Source organism: Saccopteryx leptura, chromosome X (genome assembly GCF_036850995.1).
Source record: "Saccopteryx leptura isolate mSacLep1 chromosome X, mSacLep1_pri_phased_curated, whole genome shotgun sequence".
NCBI lineage: Eukaryota > Metazoa > Chordata > Mammalia > Chiroptera > Emballonuridae > Saccopteryx > Saccopteryx leptura.
This window is the reverse complement of record NC_089516.1, coordinates 111,575,098-111,593,078: the sequence shown is the minus strand read 5'-3', so window position 1 is coordinate 111,593,078 and position 17,981 is coordinate 111,575,098. Positions and strand designations below refer to the sequence as shown.

General features: G+C 42.9%; 1 protein-coding gene across 2 annotated transcripts; it reads right to left on the bottom strand.

Moving 5' to 3' along the window:
* Nucleotides 1-1,036: 1,036 nt before the first annotated feature.
* AKAP14 (A-kinase anchoring protein 14) lies at nucleotides 1,037-17,869 on the bottom strand. 2 transcript variants are annotated; one of them, XM_066356255.1, is made up of 7 exons: nucleotides 17,790-17,869; nucleotides 16,154-16,233; nucleotides 14,009-14,421; nucleotides 13,825-13,916; nucleotides 7,548-7,727; nucleotides 3,479-3,531; nucleotides 1,037-2,737 (listed from the first exon to the last, which is right to left on the bottom strand). In XM_066356255.1, exons 3-7 carry the CDS (start codon nucleotides 14,409-14,411, stop codon nucleotides 2,653-2,655), a joined length of 813 nt encoding a protein of 270 aa, XP_066212352.1. In that variant the 5' UTR covers nucleotides 14,412-14,421; nucleotides 16,154-16,233; nucleotides 17,790-17,869; the 3' UTR covers nucleotides 1,037-2,652. The 2 variants fall into 2 exon arrangements, with proteins under 2 accessions (XP_066212352.1, XP_066212354.1); XM_066356257.1 differs by lacking the exon at nucleotides 16,154-16,233 and having other exon boundaries at nucleotides 17,790-17,838.
* Nucleotides 17,870-17,981: the final 112 nt, after the last annotated feature.

Sequence of the window (17,981 nt, the reverse complement as noted above, 5' to 3'; positions counted from 1 at the left end):
GCCTAGCTTAAGAAATCCATTTTTTCCAAAAGTCAAAAGGAAACGAACTAGGTCCCAAATTTGTGACTTGTAATCCATCTACTTCCTTGTGTAATAAAATGTAAATGTATAATCCTTATTTAAAATTTTTGTTCTCTAAGAACATTATTTTTTTGTTACGGGCTCCTACAGACAGAGTTTATTCTCTTATTTTCATTAGACAAGCTAGTTCAAATGCAACAATTCTGTGCTATAGGAATACTGTGGATTTTCATTGGATTCTCCTGTCTCCTCAACAGACTAGATCAGTGGTTCTCAAACTTTTTGATGTCGGGAGACATTTAAAATCCTACGAATAATTGTAGGCACACTATATACAAATTTCTGAGAAATATGTTATAATAATTAAGTCAAATATTAAAGAAAAAATATAAAGTCCAAGTGTGCTTTTATGATAAACAAAATAAATATGACAAAATTAAATTCATTCTGATGTTTAAAAACATTTTTATGTTACTTTTTTTAGTTATGCTTTATAGAATTCATAAAAAAGAGGGGTTAAAAAATTTTTAAAACGACAAAATAGTTATCTTTTTATATATATAGATACATTCTTAGTAAGATTTAGTAAATTCGGCAGGTCCCGGTGCAAATGTGTTAAGTTTTTTCATCTTGTGTTTATGAGAAACATGAGCCTGATGTGTCCTAGCGATTACTTCAATGTTTGGACATCTATTTGAAAGGCAAAGTCTCATTTCCTCATCAATACATTGAAGAATTCCTCTCTTTTTACTCTTAATTGTGTTGAGTACAGAAAGCCCCCACCATACATATCATCTCAACTTGACACCAAAGGATAGAAGAAACTTGCCTCCAGTCTTTCTGGGGAACATGGGGGGTAGTGTAAACAATCCAGCACCACAGCTTAACAGCCTTTTGCAACCTAATCAGGCAAGTGAGGTGGGGGGTTGGGCAGACTGTCAGCTTACAGCCAATTCCCCAACCCTCTGTCCCCCCAAAATCTAAACTCCAAAAACCCTGTTGGTTTTTGGTCCCCAACAGGCACATATTTCTCTAGAATACCATAGGGCGCACCAGTGTGCCTGGTGCACACTTTTAGAACCACTGGTCTAGATACTGAACAAATGCTTGTTGAGTGAATTGATTAACGTATTTCAGAATCTTACCATTTCTTTCATCAGGGTTTGTTCAGGAAAGATGTGCCAAGAACAGCTTCAGTAACATATTTTGGGGAAAAGGGGAGGGAAGGATAAAAGGCTAAAAGTATTTTATTTTCATCTCGTGAGAGTTACTGCTTTAAAGTGTGTTTAGTCACCTGAGCCATAAGTCTAATAGGAGGGCTATTGTATTTGGAATACTATATTTTTGCTCTCCAAGGGGACTTATTTAGCTTCTCATCTCCTGCCTGTTGGTATTTTTCCCTCCTTTTTTATTTATTGCACAAATGTAACAGTTAAAAAAAAAATGAAGAAAGAAAAACTACCCATGGTCTTACCACATCAGTTGTCTTTGGAGTTGTGTGTTCACTTGCAGTGCTTGTCTATGTAAATATGTATTCTGATGTACCTGTAATCACTCCTAATGTAATTTGTCTTCGGTGTTTTAAAATGTTGCTGCCAGGACAGCCTCACAGGGATGGTAGGAACAAGTGCTAATCTGGTGTGAGGATGGGAAGGAGACAAGAATAAGTAAGGGTGGAGACCGAGCCTCCTGTTTTCACTGCCCCCAGTCCTGAAGCCACCGTACCACCATCCCGCTCATGATGCCATGTTGTGAGGCAGTAGGCCTGGTCTCAGAGTTTCAGAATGTGCTTAACAGTGAGGCTTACTTCACAGTAAATGAAGGGGTCTGTGAGTAGCGAAACCCTTCAGATTGGTTATATTATGAGCCGTGCAACTGTTGCCATTTTTGTGTTCCCCAGTTGTGCCCATAGAGAAGTGTGTCTGAGCTGGACACTTCAGCTCAGATGGGGGAACGGGCAGTCAAATACCAGTCTCAGTTGGTCTGAAAGCTAAGTTTTAGTCACTCTTTAAACTCAGCTTCTGTACCTATAAGACTGAGTGATGCAGATAATGACGGGAAAAACCTGTTAGAAAATAGGAAACAACTGGTTATTCTGTTAGCATGATGGAAGTTGCCAAATGGAAAATGAATGAATGCAAAAAATACAGCTGGAGCCTGACCAGGCGGTGGCGCAGTGGATAGAGTGTCAGACTGGGATGCAGAGGACCCAGGTTCAAGATCCCGAGGTTGCTAGCTTGAGTGCGGGCCCATCTGGTTTGAGCAAAATCCCACCAGCTTGAACCCAAGGTCGCTGGCTCCAGCAAGGGGTTACTCGGTCTGCTGAAGGCCCACGGTCAAGGCACATATGAGAAAGCAATCAATGAACAACTAAGGTGTTGCAATGCACAAAGAAAAACTAATGATTGATGCTTCTCATCTCTCCGTTCCTGTTTGTCTGTCCCTGTCTATCCCTTTCTGACTCACTCTCTGTCTCTGTATAAAAAAAAAAAAAAAATACAGCTGGATTGTGAGCCACGAGTTTATTGTTCAATAAATATTCGATGGTTTGATGTGCAGTATTGTGTTTTTAATACGTTCTGGTTTGGAATCCAATCGTAAAACATTCCGTAAGAATCAGTCACCATTGAATCAGAAGGGAAGTGACTCCATCATCTCATCTTTGCCCTCAACCATGACCTTCGCCCATATTTCTCGAAAGCGACTCATTCCTGGCCTGCAGAGGAAGGAAAACAAATACAACAAAAGCTTTTTAAAAAATAAAATAAGCCTGACCTGTGGTGGCGCAGTGGATAAAGCGTCAACCTGGAAACGCTGAGGTTGCCGGTTCAAAACCCTGAGCTTGCCTGGTCAAGGCACATATGGGAGTTGATGCTTCCTGCTCCCCCCTTCTCTCTCTCTCTCTCCCCTCTCTATAATGAATAAATAAAATCTTTTAAAAAATAAATAAAAGAAAAGAAGACATTGAGCCAAAGATCAATTTCCTCTTTATTCTGTTACATTCCTAGTGAGCAAAAAGTCTTTCAGGGCTGCGGGGACAAAGACTGTCTCTATCCCTTAGGCCCAATCAATAAAACAATTAATGAGCTTATATGTAAAGATTCTTTAAGAGAGATGCTATACAAATAAAAGATTGTTGTATATGAGTTAAGTCGATGTAATTGTGAAGTTTCCCATAGAAACAATAGACATAATCCACTTTACCCCACCCTACTCCAGCAACTAATGCTCAAATTTCTAATCACTGACAAAGGAGACTCTGAAAAGCAAACAAACAAAACATTTTCTTGAGCAATGGCAGTATCCTACTTCCTGGCCCTCCTAATGAAATAGATCATCCAAACATGAAAAGTGACCATTACATGAATTTTCTTTGGCTATGGGCCTGCTGGATTCCTGGGCTGTAATGACTTTTATCTACCACCCATTTAAAATAAGTTTCCCAAATGTTCATTACCTGTGAATTAGTAACTGGCGCTCAAAACAATAAGAGACGTCAACTGGTGCATCCTAAGAGAGAAAAGGACAATTGTCAGCCTAGTCCAATCATACCAACGCATGATTCCTTCCATCTCTACAGTTGTCCATATATATGAATATAAGGTTATATATATTCTTAAATTTCTATAATCATCTTCCATGTGAATTGGGAGTCTGTAGGTATTGGTTCTTTGTCACTTCAAATCTCTGTTCTCCAAAAGATCCTTTTGGTGACAAATACCCTAAGCATCACCATAACATTGGAAACAAGTCAGGAGAGGTTTATGCTCATTAATAGGAGCTTGAGTAAGTCATTTACCTTCTTTACATGTTCTAGTATACTCAACTGACAGTACCTACTTTACCTCTTAGGAATGGCATAAGAGGGGCGCTGGCCAGTTAGCTCAGTGAATAGAGCTTTGGCCAGGCGTGCAGATGTCCCGGGTTTGATCCCTAGTCAGGGCACACAGGAGAAGTGATCATCTGCTTCTCTTCCCCTCCCTCTCTCCCTTCTCTCTTTCTTCCCCTCACACAGCCAGAGGCTCAGTTGGTCCGAGCGTTGGCCCCAGACGGGGGTTGCTGGGTGGATCTCAGTCAGGGTCCATGCAGGAGTCTGTCTCTCTGTCTCCCCTCCTCTCACTTAAAAAAATAAAAAAGAATGACAAAAGAATAAAATAATAACAGATGAACAAAGCTTGGAAACTTTTTTTTTTTGTATTTTTCTGAAGCTGGAAACGGCGAGAGACAGTCAGACAGACTCCCGCATGCGCCCAACCGGGATCCACCCGGCACGCCCACCAGGGGCGACGCTCTGCCCACCAGGGGGCGATGCTCTGCCCCTCCGGGGCGTCGCTCTGCCGCGACCAGAGCCACTCTAGCGCCTGGGGCAGAGGCCAAGGAGCCATCCCCAGCGCCCAGGCCATCTTTGCTCCAATGGAGCCTTGGCTGCGGGAGGGGAAGAGAGAGAGAGGAAGGAGGGGGGGAGTGGAGAAGCAAATGGGCGCTTCTCCTATGTGCCCTGGCCGGGAATCGAACCCGGGTCCCCCGTACGCCAGGCCGACGCTCCACCACTGAGCCAACCGGCCAGGGCCCAAAGTTTGGAAACTTTTAAAGCAACATAAAAATGTAGGTTGTAATACTGTCTCAGTGGTCCCCACCCATTCTCCCCTCCAAAACTACACTTGGGATTCTTCTTCCAAGCCCTATCTCTGTGTGGTCACTGGTTTATAGTCTTGCTTACCTCCATCAGCCTTACTTTCTGATCTTTAAACTGGCCAGTTATCAAGAGAGCTGATGGTGAGATATATATGACCAGGAGAAGCAAGAGCTCCACATATTTTACCTCTTTAGTATACTTCAGGTTCCAAACTGAATAGGTAAGTTTGTACTAGGATAGGATGAACACAGGACATAATTTGCTCAGTGTGTGCTCACATATAAAGCCTTAGAGTCAGTCAAAGCTTCAGAACTTTTGTGAAAGGATGGGAAGCAAAGGGGATGTAACATGTTTATGTCTGCTATGTTCCAGGCATTTTGCTTGGTATCAACCCTGCTCTTCTGAGAACCCTGTGCCTGGATTTATGTTATTTGGAATCTTTTCACACCAGCTATCAACATATATATTTCAGAATCATGGTCTACCTAACGGCTCGAAGCAGTCATTTCTTCAAGTATTTATTGAGTGCCTACTATTTGCCAGAAGTTGTTTTTAAAGCAAGACAAAAATCCCTGGCATCATAGAACTTACATTCTGGTAGGGTGAGCAGACATCAACAGGATAAATTATATAGAATATTGGAAGGTGATAAAATGTTATGGACAAAAGCAAAAGCATTGGCATGTGGGGGTGTGGGATTAGAAAATGCAATGCAGGAGGTGAAAGAGCAGGCCATGCACAGATCCAGGGGAGAATGCTCTAGTCAGAGGGAACAGCGAGTGCAAAAATCCTGAGGCAGGACTATATTATTAAAGAGTTGCAAGATCAGCCCTGGCCGGGTAGTTCAGCTGGTTAGAGCATTACCCCAGTACACCAAAGGTGCGGGTTTGATCCCCAGTCAGGGCACATACAAGAGTCAACCAATGAATGCATAAATAAGTGGAACAATAAACCTGTGTCTCTCTATATCTATCTCTATCTCTCTCTCCCCTTCTTCTATGCAAAATCAATTTTTAAAATATTTTAGTCACTGGCCAAGTGGGCATGCACGAGAAGCAATCAATGAGTGCACAACTAAATGGAACAACTAGGTGGAATGATGAATTGTTCTCTCTCTCTCTCTCTCTCTCTCTCTCTCTCTCTCTCTCTCTTCCCCTGCTCTTTCTCCCTCCCTCCCTCTCTAAAAAGCAAACCAAAAAATATGTGTAGCTAGATCAGAGTGGCTGGAGAGAGTGAGGGAGAAGGAATAGGTGGAAAGCGGAAATGACAAGGGACCAGATCACGCAAGGCCTTGTAGGCCCTTACTACTCAAAGTATAGCATGTGGACGTACAGTATCAGCCTTGCCAGGGAGCTTCTTAGTAACGCAGAATATCAAGCCCCACCTCAGACTTATTGAATTAGAATCTTCCTTTTAACAAGATCCTCAAATAATTTGCATACACTGTAAAGTTTGAGAAACACATTGCAACGTGTTTAAACAGAGAAGTGACATGGATTCATTTTATGAGTCACTTGGCTGGCTGCTATGTTGAAAAGGGACATGATGCAGACAAGATTGGAAGCAGAGGGACTAGTTAGAACGCTATTGAGATCATCTTGATGAAAGACGATGATGTCTTGGATCAGGGTGGTAGACATGAAGAAGTAAGAAATTGTTGGATTTAGGATCAATTTTTGAAGGTAAGGCTAACAGGGTTTCCTAGAGCAGTGGTCGGCAAACTCATTAGTCAACAGAGCCAAATATCAACAGTACAACGATTGACATTTCTTTTGAGAGCCAAATTTTTTAAACTTAAACTATATAGGGAGGTACATTCCTTATCGAGGAAGCGCCCACGTGTGGTATTTTGTGGAAGAGCCACACTCAAGGGACCATAGAGCCGCGTGTAGCTTGTGAGCCACAGTTTGCCGACCACTGTCCTAGAGGATTGGATGAGAGGTGTGAAAGTGTCAAGGACGATGCCAAGGGTTTTGCCCATCAACTGAAATGAGGAAAACTGCAGATCAGGTTTGGAAGGGAAAATCGGAAGTGCAATTCTGTTTATAATAAGTGAAACATTTCTGAGACATCCCAGTGGCAGAAGTCTGGACTGGAGATAGAAATTGGGGAATCATACGCGATAGGTGGCATTTAAAGCCAGGAGACTGGGCCCTGGCCGGTTGGCTCAGTGGTAGAGCATCGGCCTGGCGTGCAGAAGTCCCGGGTTCAATTCCCAGCCAGGGCACACAGGAGAAGCGCCCATCTGCTTCTCCACCCCTCCCCCTCTCCTTCCTCTCTGTCTCTCTCTTCCCCTCCCGCAGCCAAGGCTCCATTGGAGCAAAGTTGGCCCGGGCGCTGAGGATGGCTTCATGGCCTCTGCCTCAGGTGCTAGAATGGCTCTGGTTGCAACAGAATGATACCCTGGATGGGCAGAGCATTGCCCCCTGGTGAGCGTGCCGGGTGGATCCCGGTCAGGCGCATGTGGGAGTCTGTCTGACTGCCTCCCCGTTTCCAGCTTCAGAAAAATACAAAAAAAAAAAAAAAAAGGAGACTGGATATGCTCATCAAGGCAGTGAGGATAGAGAAAAGGTCCACAGCCTAAGTTTTGGGACATTCCAATATGAAAGGTTGGTGGGAAGAAGAGAAGCCCATAGAGACTGAAAAGGAATGGTCAGTGAGGCAAGAGGAAAACCGGGAGAGTGTGTTGGTCTAGTTGCCTGATGGAATGTTTCCTGAAGGAAGGCATGGTCAGCAATGGCAAGTGCTGTAGATGGGCCAAGCAGGATGAGGACAGAAACACAGCTATGAAGTTTTACCAAGAAGCAGTCATCAATGACCATGGAAAGAGAAGTCTTCGTTCTCATTGAAGTCTCATCAAAGGGCACAGGGCAGAAAAGGAAGAGCTTACCGGAGGTTTGTTTTTGTTGAACTTGACGGTGAAGAAGGTATAGGTTGAAGCTAGTGCCAGGGGTGACTGAGCAGTTGGGGCACTCCAGCGTACAGCGTAGATGTAGTGGAAGCTGTGACCCAGATCTCTCGTCTCGTTCAACTTTGTGTAGTGCACCCAGCGGTCTTCATACTCCCAACTCTGTTTCATAGAAAAAAGAGTACACACAGAAAGACAAGCAACTTCTCCTCAAGGCCTCTAGATAAAGGCAGCATGCAATAGTAGGAGCCCTGTTCCTGGAGTCCATTTCTAACATTTTTGATTGGGATTCAAACTAGAGCCAACTCCCCATTATCCACAAAAATGGACAATGGGAAAGGTAGGGCTGAAGTGAAATGAGTGACTAGTGCAAAGGTCACTTGAAATTGGGCTTCGGAATGTAAATTCACATGCTAAGATGTGGGTGTGTATATACACACACACACATGCATACACTCACTTCCTTCCAGACCCTTACTTGGGAGGCGTTTGGTCAATTGTAAAAGATTAGAAAGTGATTAGAACATGCAGTCTGTTCACTCTACTCAGAGAGACCTGAAGGTGTGACTAGAAAACAATAAGGCTGATTTCACAAACTGTTTTTGAAAATCAGACTCACTTGATTGCAGCCATAGGTAGTATATAAAATAAGGCCTTAAAAGGAATGGGTCAGGCAATAAAGATTTTCCAGATCCCTCAGATCCCTGTCTGCACCCTTAAAGAAGTTTCCCCTCCAAAGCACAAATCTTAAAATCTAAAGTGAAGCAACTACAAGTTGATGCTTCTTATTTCTCTCCTCCCCTTCTCTCCCTTTCTCCCTCTCTCTCTCTCTCTCTCTCTCTATCTCTCAAAAAAAAATCCTGAATTAAAATGAAGGTCCACAGAAGGAAGAAAGGAGAATGGTCTAACAATCCCAGTGATGTGACGTGTGGAGACAGTGTTGGAGTAAATGATAAAATGATTTCAGGTTCTCCTTTAAAAAAAAAAAAGCAGTAGGCTGGCCTTCCATTTCAGCTTACTTTATTTCAAGTTTCTACCCACTTGGCGGTTACAGTCAGCCAGAGAGGAGCACCAGATTCTAGATCCTTTGAGATTAGGGACTGTGTCTTCTTCCTACAGAGATCATCATTCCTTTTCATGAAAACTGACAGTCAACCTCTTGAAGCTGTAGAAGCATGCTTTTTTCCCCCAAATCGTTCTGTGGTGTTTGATATATTTTTTTCAGCCCTAATATTTTATCTGCCACATAATCAGAACTTTGCAGCATTGAAATGGTCCATAGAGATCATCTGATGAAGCTCCTTACTTTACAGATGAGGCTACTAGGGCCTAGAAATGGATAAGGATGGTCGGACACAATATCTGAGATAGGGACCCAGGGCTCCCCACCAGCCAGCTCAGTTCTCTCTTGACCCCACCAGCTGCCTCAGTTCTAAGATTGTCTTCCTCTCAGCTTGGTGTCTTAGTGGGTTGGGGTTTTTTTTGTTTGTTTGTTTTGTTTTGTGAACTAAGGCAGCCTTGGACACATTAAATTCAACTGTCTCCAAGGTAACCTCTTCCTATTTTTATCCCCAAGCAAGCAGCTGACCTTTATGTAGCTCCAATGAATGTGTGTTATCCTTGTGTTTTGTCATTTTTATATAACCTTGTTTCATATACTCGCTTCCAGGAAACAGTATCTCATTGTGCTACTCTACCATGGATGGCTTATCCCATTACATATTAATGGACACTCAAAATCCGCAGGTACTGGAAATATATGCACAAAATTGTTATCAATGGTAACCGACCTTTAAGCGAGTAGAACTGGGTATTCTGGGGGTAAAGGGGTAATTTTCATTCTCTACTTTATGCGTTTTTGCTCACTAGGGATTTTTATAATGATGCTTTATTTTTACCATAAAATTAATTTTAACTGTGTATTGAGGATTTTCCAGTTTTTCTCCTAGAAAGAATTTATGTATCTATTCTTGTTGCCAGATTACATTCCCAAAGAAAATAAGCCAGTTCATTGTGCCTACCGTCATATAAGGGTACACGTTCCCTCCCCACAAACAAACAAGCTTTCTGACACCAGGTTTAATCATTCTTATTCACATTGTAATACTTGAAAATCTTTTAAATTCATGCTTTTCATCAATAGTAAAACTCTGCATGTGGGAGTTGGTTTTCTTTTTGGTTATCAAAATGTGCTTTTCTTACTATCGTGGAAAAAAGTTTAGCAGACATACCTATGATCAAAACTTCATTTTGCTGCTTAAACAGAAAGACTTTGGACATATTTCCCAACTTCTCTGAGCCTCAAGTTTCCTCATCTGTAAAATGGGTCCACTGATGTACCTGCATTCAGGTTTGTTGTGAGGATTAAATGAGATAATGCACATGAAGCTCTCAACAATGCTTGGCGCACAGCTATGCTCAGTAAATGGTAACTCCTTATTTGCCACCCTGGTGTAAGGTGGACTCTGGGAAATCTGCACTAAGCTTGAGAAAGCTCTCCATCAGTAATGCCTGGCGCTTAGATAGTAGACTTCACTTCTAGGGCTCACTGCATTGAGTGGGCTGGAACAAGGTGATTTAATATCATGAATTATAGAGAGCGTTTAGTTTTTCAGTCACCTTCTACTTTCTAATTGTCTCTATCTTCACAGCAGCCCAACAGAGTAGGTCAGCTCTTCATCTGGGAAGAAATGACGGAATAGAGAGAGTAAAGCTATTCATGTATTTACAGAGCACCTATAAGTACCCAACATTTCTAGGAGCTGCAGACAGAGACATGAACAAAAGTCCCTGCCCTTGAGGACCATATGGTCTGGCGGAGGAAGAAGAGCAATAGGGTAAATAAGTAAAATCTAATATTTTAGTAGAGCTAAGTTCTAAAGAAAAAATTAAATCAGAGAGGGAGAGAGTGGCAGTTTTAGATGAGGTGGCTAAGAAAGGCTTCAGTAAGCAAGTGAGGTAAGGCATGAACCATGAGAATAGATATCAGGGGAGAGTGTACCAGGCAGAGGGAACAGCAAATGCAAAGGCCCTGAGGTGAGGACAAAGGGAGAAAGTAATGGGTGATGGAGTCTGAGCAGTAAGTTGGGAGGGAGGAGGGGACTCAGGTCACATTGGGCCCTGTAGGCCATTGTCAGGACTTAGTTTTGCCTGTTATTCAGAATAACCAGTGAGATTTGCAGGGGAAATTGTTCTTGCTTATTTTGTGTCCCATTCCAGTCTGATTCACAAACCTTGGCTACAGCAGGCAGGGATTTTTGCCCAACCCCAAATGGAGACATGCTTCAGAGCAAGAAAGTCTAAGAGTAACTAGCATTTTGCACCATTCATCTTCACTATGCTCTAGATATCTCTTCTAATGGGAATGGTCAGTTGTGCCCACTGGAGTATAAACAAAAGGTGTGGAGCCAGAATTCCCCACTATTTCCTCATTCTCACCTGACCAGGGCTTCCTAGGGTTTAGAGCCCTTAAGACTGTGGGCTTTGATGGGCTGACCAGAGGAACAGAGGCAGCAGAAAACTTCTCCCAGGGCTAGGAGTTTGCCTTCACCAATTTCAACTGCTCTCCCTTCAGAGGAAATACAGAGTGGGGATTTCAAGTTATTCTTCTTCATCCACCCACTGGTTATGCAAAGCGACCCAGGGCCTTTTCACCAGAGCTGCCAGGTTATGCCACATGAACTGGCCAGAGCCAGGCACAGGAGAAAAAGAAAAAGGAATTCATGGGCCTGTGTATGTGAGTGTGTGGGTAACATGCTCCAAAGGGACTGCCAAAAGGCTTTTGATCCGTGTGCATCCCCTCTGTTCATATGTGTATTCTAAGGTTGGTGTTAGAGGCTTTGTCAAGATGGTGATGTAGGTAAATATGGTACTTGAATCCTCTCAAAGCAACATCAAAACTACAACTAAACGACAGAACAGCCACCGTTCAGAACCACCTGAAATCTGGCTGAATGTAAATCCTACAATTAAGGATACAGTGGTCCCTCATCTACCACGGGGGTTAGTCAGGTTTCAGAACCCCCTGCAATAGGCAAAGACCCACAAAGTAGCAACCTTATATTTATTTTATTATTTATATATATTTTAAGGCTTTATAAACCCTCCCCATACTCTTATAAACCTTTCCCACACTCTTATAAACACTTCCTATGTTCTTAAACACTTTCTACACTCAAACCTACATAATTTTAACAACATATAAAATTCTACATGGGTACTCACCAGTGAATGTACTACAACTTGAATGATGAAGATGATGATGAATTAGCTGTGCAATACTGATGACAATGAACGTGATAACAATGAGATGAGTACCACACAGCCAAGAAGAGCATTACAGCTCATCTGCTGTATGCTACATATTTTATTTTGATTTAATATCCCTTTAATATGTTTTAACTAATATTTTTATATTGTTTTCAGTTTCTTAGGCTAGAAAATGCTTATTTTACTGAAAAAATAATTAAAATAATAAATATATAAAAATATCTATATACCGCAAAATCCTGCAATATAGCAAAAAATCCGCAATACAAAATTACATATATACAATTTTAAAATCCATGATACAGTGAGACTGTGAAAAGTGAACCACGATATGGCAAGGGACGACTGTATATAGAAGCCACATAGAAACTGGTAAGAGGGCCAAAGACGCAGAACAGGCTGGTCCCACACCCATGTGTGGCTGATAAATATTGGGACGTTTATCCTCAACTGCAAAGATCTTCCCTGAGGAGCCAGGGGTTCCAGCCCCATGCCAGGGCCCCCAGCCCAGGGTTCTAGTGCCAGGAAGAAGAGTCCCCATAACTTCTGGCTGTAAAACCCAGCAGAGATTGTGACTGAGTGAGACAGAGGACTTCTGAAGTCCCAGGCCTTCTTTTTAAAAGGCTTGTGCATGGATTTATTCAGAATTAAGGAGGGAGCAAGCCTCCCTTCTATTTTGAGAGGGGGGAAACCAGAAGAATACAAGGGAAAGAAGCCAGCAGGAATAACTGAGTCAGCCAGTTATAAATCAACTACATCCCATAGTTCTCTAAATGGTTGCTTAGAGCTGCTAGCAACACCAAGCAAGAAAAGCAGGATCTGTATGTAGCTATGACCAGTGATCCGGAATCCCAATCCTCCTTACTGACCCCACCAAAACTCCCCGTCCCTCTCCTTGAGTCCTGGGAAACCATAAACAAAGTAGTCACGCACCCATTGCTTAGATACTATAAAGGTATATAACTTGTAAGAAAATCTAATTCAGGAGCTCGTGCTTTGGTGCTACTAGGTTCACGGGTTCTGCCGGCTACTAATAAATTCTCCTTTCTCTATTACTTAAGTGGACTGAGTGTCTCCTCCATCGGGGTCATTTTCCTGCAACAGAATCACTGGCTCTGAGCTCCAGCACTGGGGCATTAGTTTGAAAGTCATCAGGGACATACAAGGAGGAACTGAATTGCTGGTGTCAAGAAGAGAGCTGGGGAGGCAGCTTTTTCCCAGATAGAAGTGCTGGCAGAGGCCATGGTTCCTTTTCTGAGCCCCCTCCCCACAGAGCCAGCAGGCAGGCCACATCTGACTCTCCATCAACCTGGCTAATACTGTTGGCCCTGCCCTGGTGATCCCCTGCCCCACCCAACTTGCAGGCCCACTCAAGCTCTTTCTAGTGGCTTTTCCATACAAATTGCCTGTTTGGCCTCAGGCTTCAGATTTTCCTAAAATCTCTCAAACAAGCAACATCTCCACATGGTTAGAACATCATCCCTACACACCAAGGTTATGGGTTTGATCCCCAGTCATGGTGCATACAAGAATCAACCAATGAGTGCATAAATAAGTGGAACAACAAATTATGTTTCTCCTCTCTCTCTCTCTCTCTCTCTCTCTCTCTCTCTCTCTCTCTCTCTCAAATCATTCAAAAATTTTTAAATAAATAAATAAATAAAGTTGGTGTTGCAGAAGTCTTTTTTGGAGGGGAGAAGTAACACCCTCCTTAGGCCCCCATTTAGAGCACCATATGGGAAAATTGCTTAACTGGGAATATCAGATTTATTTAGGAAAATGTAAGGTTAGGATGATGCAAACACAAGGAAATATGATTGAGCTTTTCACCTTTAAAGACTATTGCATCTTGATTTTGGAATCCATATGAAGACATCTAATTGCCTTTGATATCTCCTAGGGATTATGGACTTAAAGCTTTTCATTAAAGAAGAGCCTTTGGTTTGTTCTTCGCCCTTCCACACCAAGTTGGAGTGGTCAACTAACTTACCGAAACGAACTGATCAATTTGTCTACGGCATTTTTCTGTTGTAAATGCACCATGTGTGATCCATTTGACACTTTTTATAATGTAGTTATCTTCTGCGAAAAAAAAACATGTGAATTTGTTATTTGCCTGTTACTGTGACATTATATAACCAAACAGTTCTTTGGATACTCAAACACGATTCTACCTTCTAAAGACTTAACTGCAGCGGCGATGGCATATTTAACTAACTGTCGAGCCAGTACAGTCTCTTCGCTATGTATTTTCACTACTGGTTCAGTCACTTTGCTGTCTTCTCTACTTGTTGCTGGTTCAGTCACTTTGCTGTCTTCTCTACTTGTTGCTGGTTCAGTCACTTTGCTGTCTTCTCTACTTGTTGCTGGTTCAGTCACTTTGCTGTCTTCTCTACTTGTTGCTGGTTCAGTCACTTTGCTGTCTTCTCTACTTGTTGCTGGTTTAGTCACTTTACTGTCTTCCGTGCTCTTCACTGGTTGAGTTGCAATGATGTCTTCTGCATCCTTTATCCGAATTGGAGTACTTTGATACACATCCGCTGTCTCATTAAATCTGACAGTTTTAGTCTTCTTCATTTTCTTTTTGCTGGGTAAAGAAACTCAAGAAGTTAGTGTGTGTGTGTGTGTGTGTGTGTGTGTGTGTGTGTGTGTGTGTGTGTGTGTGTGTGTGTGTTGCCTCTTGAAGAATCACAAGAGACAGGAAATGGTTGTTTCCTCTATGGAGGGGATTAGGGGTTGAGGTAGGAGTGAGGTCTCACTATTTATCCTTTGTGCCTGGCCACTGAGATCTATTTTTCCTGAAAACCAAGGATTTTTAGATCTGTGTATCATGAAGACTTAAGATGTAGTAGAATGATTCCTAACTTCTTTGGAAGTCTAACAATATTGAGATTCCTGCTTTAGATGACTGAGAGCCCATAACTCTTTAAAGTGAATTAAAGTAATTAGAGGCAATATACCATAGGAGGGGTTGATTTTTCAGGTTTTTCTCTTGTATTTTCCAAGTATACAGTTATGTCATCTACCAAAAACTATCAATTTTTACCATATCTTTTCCTGAAATATGTAATATACCTTGGGTTAATACTTACAGAAAAAAACATTACGTGAAAGTGGAGATAAGAAGTATCCTTCCTTGTGTCTGACTTCAGTGGGCATGCTTTCTGGCATTACACCATTAAGTATGATGCTGATTTATGGCTTGAGATTTATCACATCAAGAAAATATTTGTATGCCTGACTGGTGGTGCTGCAGTGGATAGAGCATAGACCAGGGACACTGAGGTCCCAGGTTCAAAACCTCGAGGTCACTGGCTTGAGCGCAGGCTCACCAGCTTGAACACGGGGTCACTGGCTTTAGCCCAAAATTTGCTGGTTTGAGCCCAAGGTTGCTGGCTTGAACAAGAGGTCACTGGCTTAGCCTGAGATCCCCAGTCAAGGCACATATGAGAAGCAATCAATGAACAACTAAAGTGACGCAACTACAAATTGATGCTTCTCATCTCTCTCTCCCTTCCTGTCTGTCTCTCTCCCTCTCTCTCTCTCGCTCTCACTAAAAAAAGTCTGCCCTTGTTTTAGTAAGATGTTAATCATAAATGATAACATTTTTAATATTTTTCAAGTGCCTTTTACATTGACTGAGATTGTGAACATTAGAGTTATCAGGACTGTAAAAGGTTCATAACAAACCTAGAAATCCTTGAACATTTTCTATCTTTTCTCTTGAGTAATGGATTCTCTTTTCCTGCTATACTTAATTAAGTCTCTTCACTTAGGAGAAGTCACTCACTTCTAGCATAGTTATAAATTCCTTGCAGAAAAGTGGGCATCTCTCTCCAAAGAGAGCTATTTCTTTTCTTATAAAGAGCAACTACTAATTTTGAGGTGTTTCATGTGCCTCAACTCTCACCACAGCCCTGTGCGAGCATGCACTGGCTGCCTTTCACTGGCCCATCCAGACCCACTCCCCGTGTCGCCCCTGCTCTCTGTCCTGGAAGGCAGACCTGGCTGGATTCCATCAGTGAGCTCTCCCATGCCCTCTGCCTTCCCGGAGCTTCCACACAATGAAGAGACCAGGCCAAACAGAAGAGAGTAAAGTTGAGGTATGTATTCCCCACAGAGCAGTCCCAATGGTGGGATTCAAATACTTTAACAACCGCTTCTCTGCCCTAATGGCCATCTTAAGTATAAAAAAATTATATAATGAAAGGTCATTTATTATTTCATGCATTTAATATTTAAATAAGAACAATAAAAGAGGTACACAAAACTAGGTTATACGAGTTTTAAAATATTAATGAAAAAATATTAAATAATACCTGACAAAAAACAGTAAAGCTGTTACTTAGATATTTCCATATTGCTTCTTGATTGGCATCCTTACTTGCGATTTTTTCACCTATAGACGGAATGAACATTACTACGGATGCTTAGGATATGCTGTTGCGCAGATGAATGTTAAAATAAAGAGTAAGGAATTTAAATTTGTGATTTCCACATTGGGTGGCTTCCCAGGCGCCCACCTTAGAGAGAATACAGGTGCCACTTTAATAACCAGTTCGCAGAACTCAACAACAACAACAAAAAAATAGCTATTGGTTCTGCCCAACCAGTGTGAACCAGCTGAATTCCACTACTGGGCGGTCCTGCTACAGGGTCACTGCAGCTCACTGTATGGAGAGGGCAGGCCCCCGCTTCTCTCAGCACAGTGCTCACGGCTTCTCAGTCTGTGCTGGGTAACCACACTCTCCCCCCTCAGCCCCGTAGCCCCCCCCCCAGTTACTAGCCCTGGGGAGCTGTGCTTGCCCTTGCTTCCCCCACTGCCTACCCACACCTTTGTAAATATTGCCTGAACCCTTCCCTACATATCCTACTTTTAGTATGCCAACAGTTTCCTGCTGGGACCCTGGGTCATGAAGAGAGGGATTCCTGTTACCAGGTGAAACAAGACAGCCAAACTCACACCCAGACTGTCTGGCTCCACAGCCCTGCTCTTAACTACACTGCTCTACTCCTTCAAAATTTCACAAAGAGCCGCGGGGACCTCTTCTCACTCTTCCCTCTGGAGTCCAAAATGTTCTCATTCTCTTTGTGTGAGCCTCTTTCAAAAAAGGTGACCCTTTGTTGCCTTTCTCTATCGGCATCATCATTGGTCCCAGAGTATGGTGGGTACAACACAGGTTCCTGTGGCCATCAGTCTAGAAATGGTTAACAACCTTTAAACACTCTGCTAATAATGCTGACTCGTGCTCATTTGGGTCTTCCTATGAGCATTTTAAGTTCAGTTTGCCTATGCCTCAGTTCCCTATTGATGCAGCTGGGGGCTGGATAGGGTCATCTGCTGGGAGAGAATGGAATCTTCCCTGGCTGCCCAATTCCAGAGTGAGGAGAGACTGAAGGCCCTTAACCTTGGACAACTGGCTCTCCCCAGCCTGATTTGGCCAAAGCAACTTGCTGTAAGCTCCTTAGTTAAAGACATTAGGGTGTTTTCTGGTAAACTGGTAAATCCAGTAGGCTTCAGTGGGTCCATACAGTAACTCAATCCTTCAGAAAAATGGCCCATTTGGTGACTTGGTCATACAATGACTTGGCTTTCAGCAAATTGACTAGGAGCCAAATGTATGACTTCCAACACCAAGCAAATGAGGTGGGAGCTTTATCCATACAAGAACCCCCTTAAGACCTTCCCCCAAGGAGCCCTGTGCTACAATAGGAGAGGGAAACAGGAGACCAGGGTTCAGGAAGCAGTTGAGATCTTATCCTTACACACTGTGGGCACACATCAGTCTTAAGCGTCCCTCTGACTGGCCTCTCCTAGTTCTTTTTCTCCCCGTTCCCTTTCTAAGGGGTCTGAAGGGTGAGGGCTGTGATCAAGTTTGGGTTGGGTGATGAAGCGGGAGAACCACTTCAGGTCCTTTCTGTGGAGCCCTCCCACCCTCAGCAACCCCCCGATACCTGCGTGACGTGGTCTTTGTTTGGAATAGTGGTAGCCAGGGAAACCTCAGTAAGATTCTCTCAGCAGCTTTCTCCCCAGGATTCCCAGAGGGAATGTTTACAAGTGCTGCCAGGGCAACACCCGTTTCAACCAATGGCAAACAGAGCCCAAATTTGAGCTCTGACTACTTCTTTTAGTAAAGGAGAGCGCTA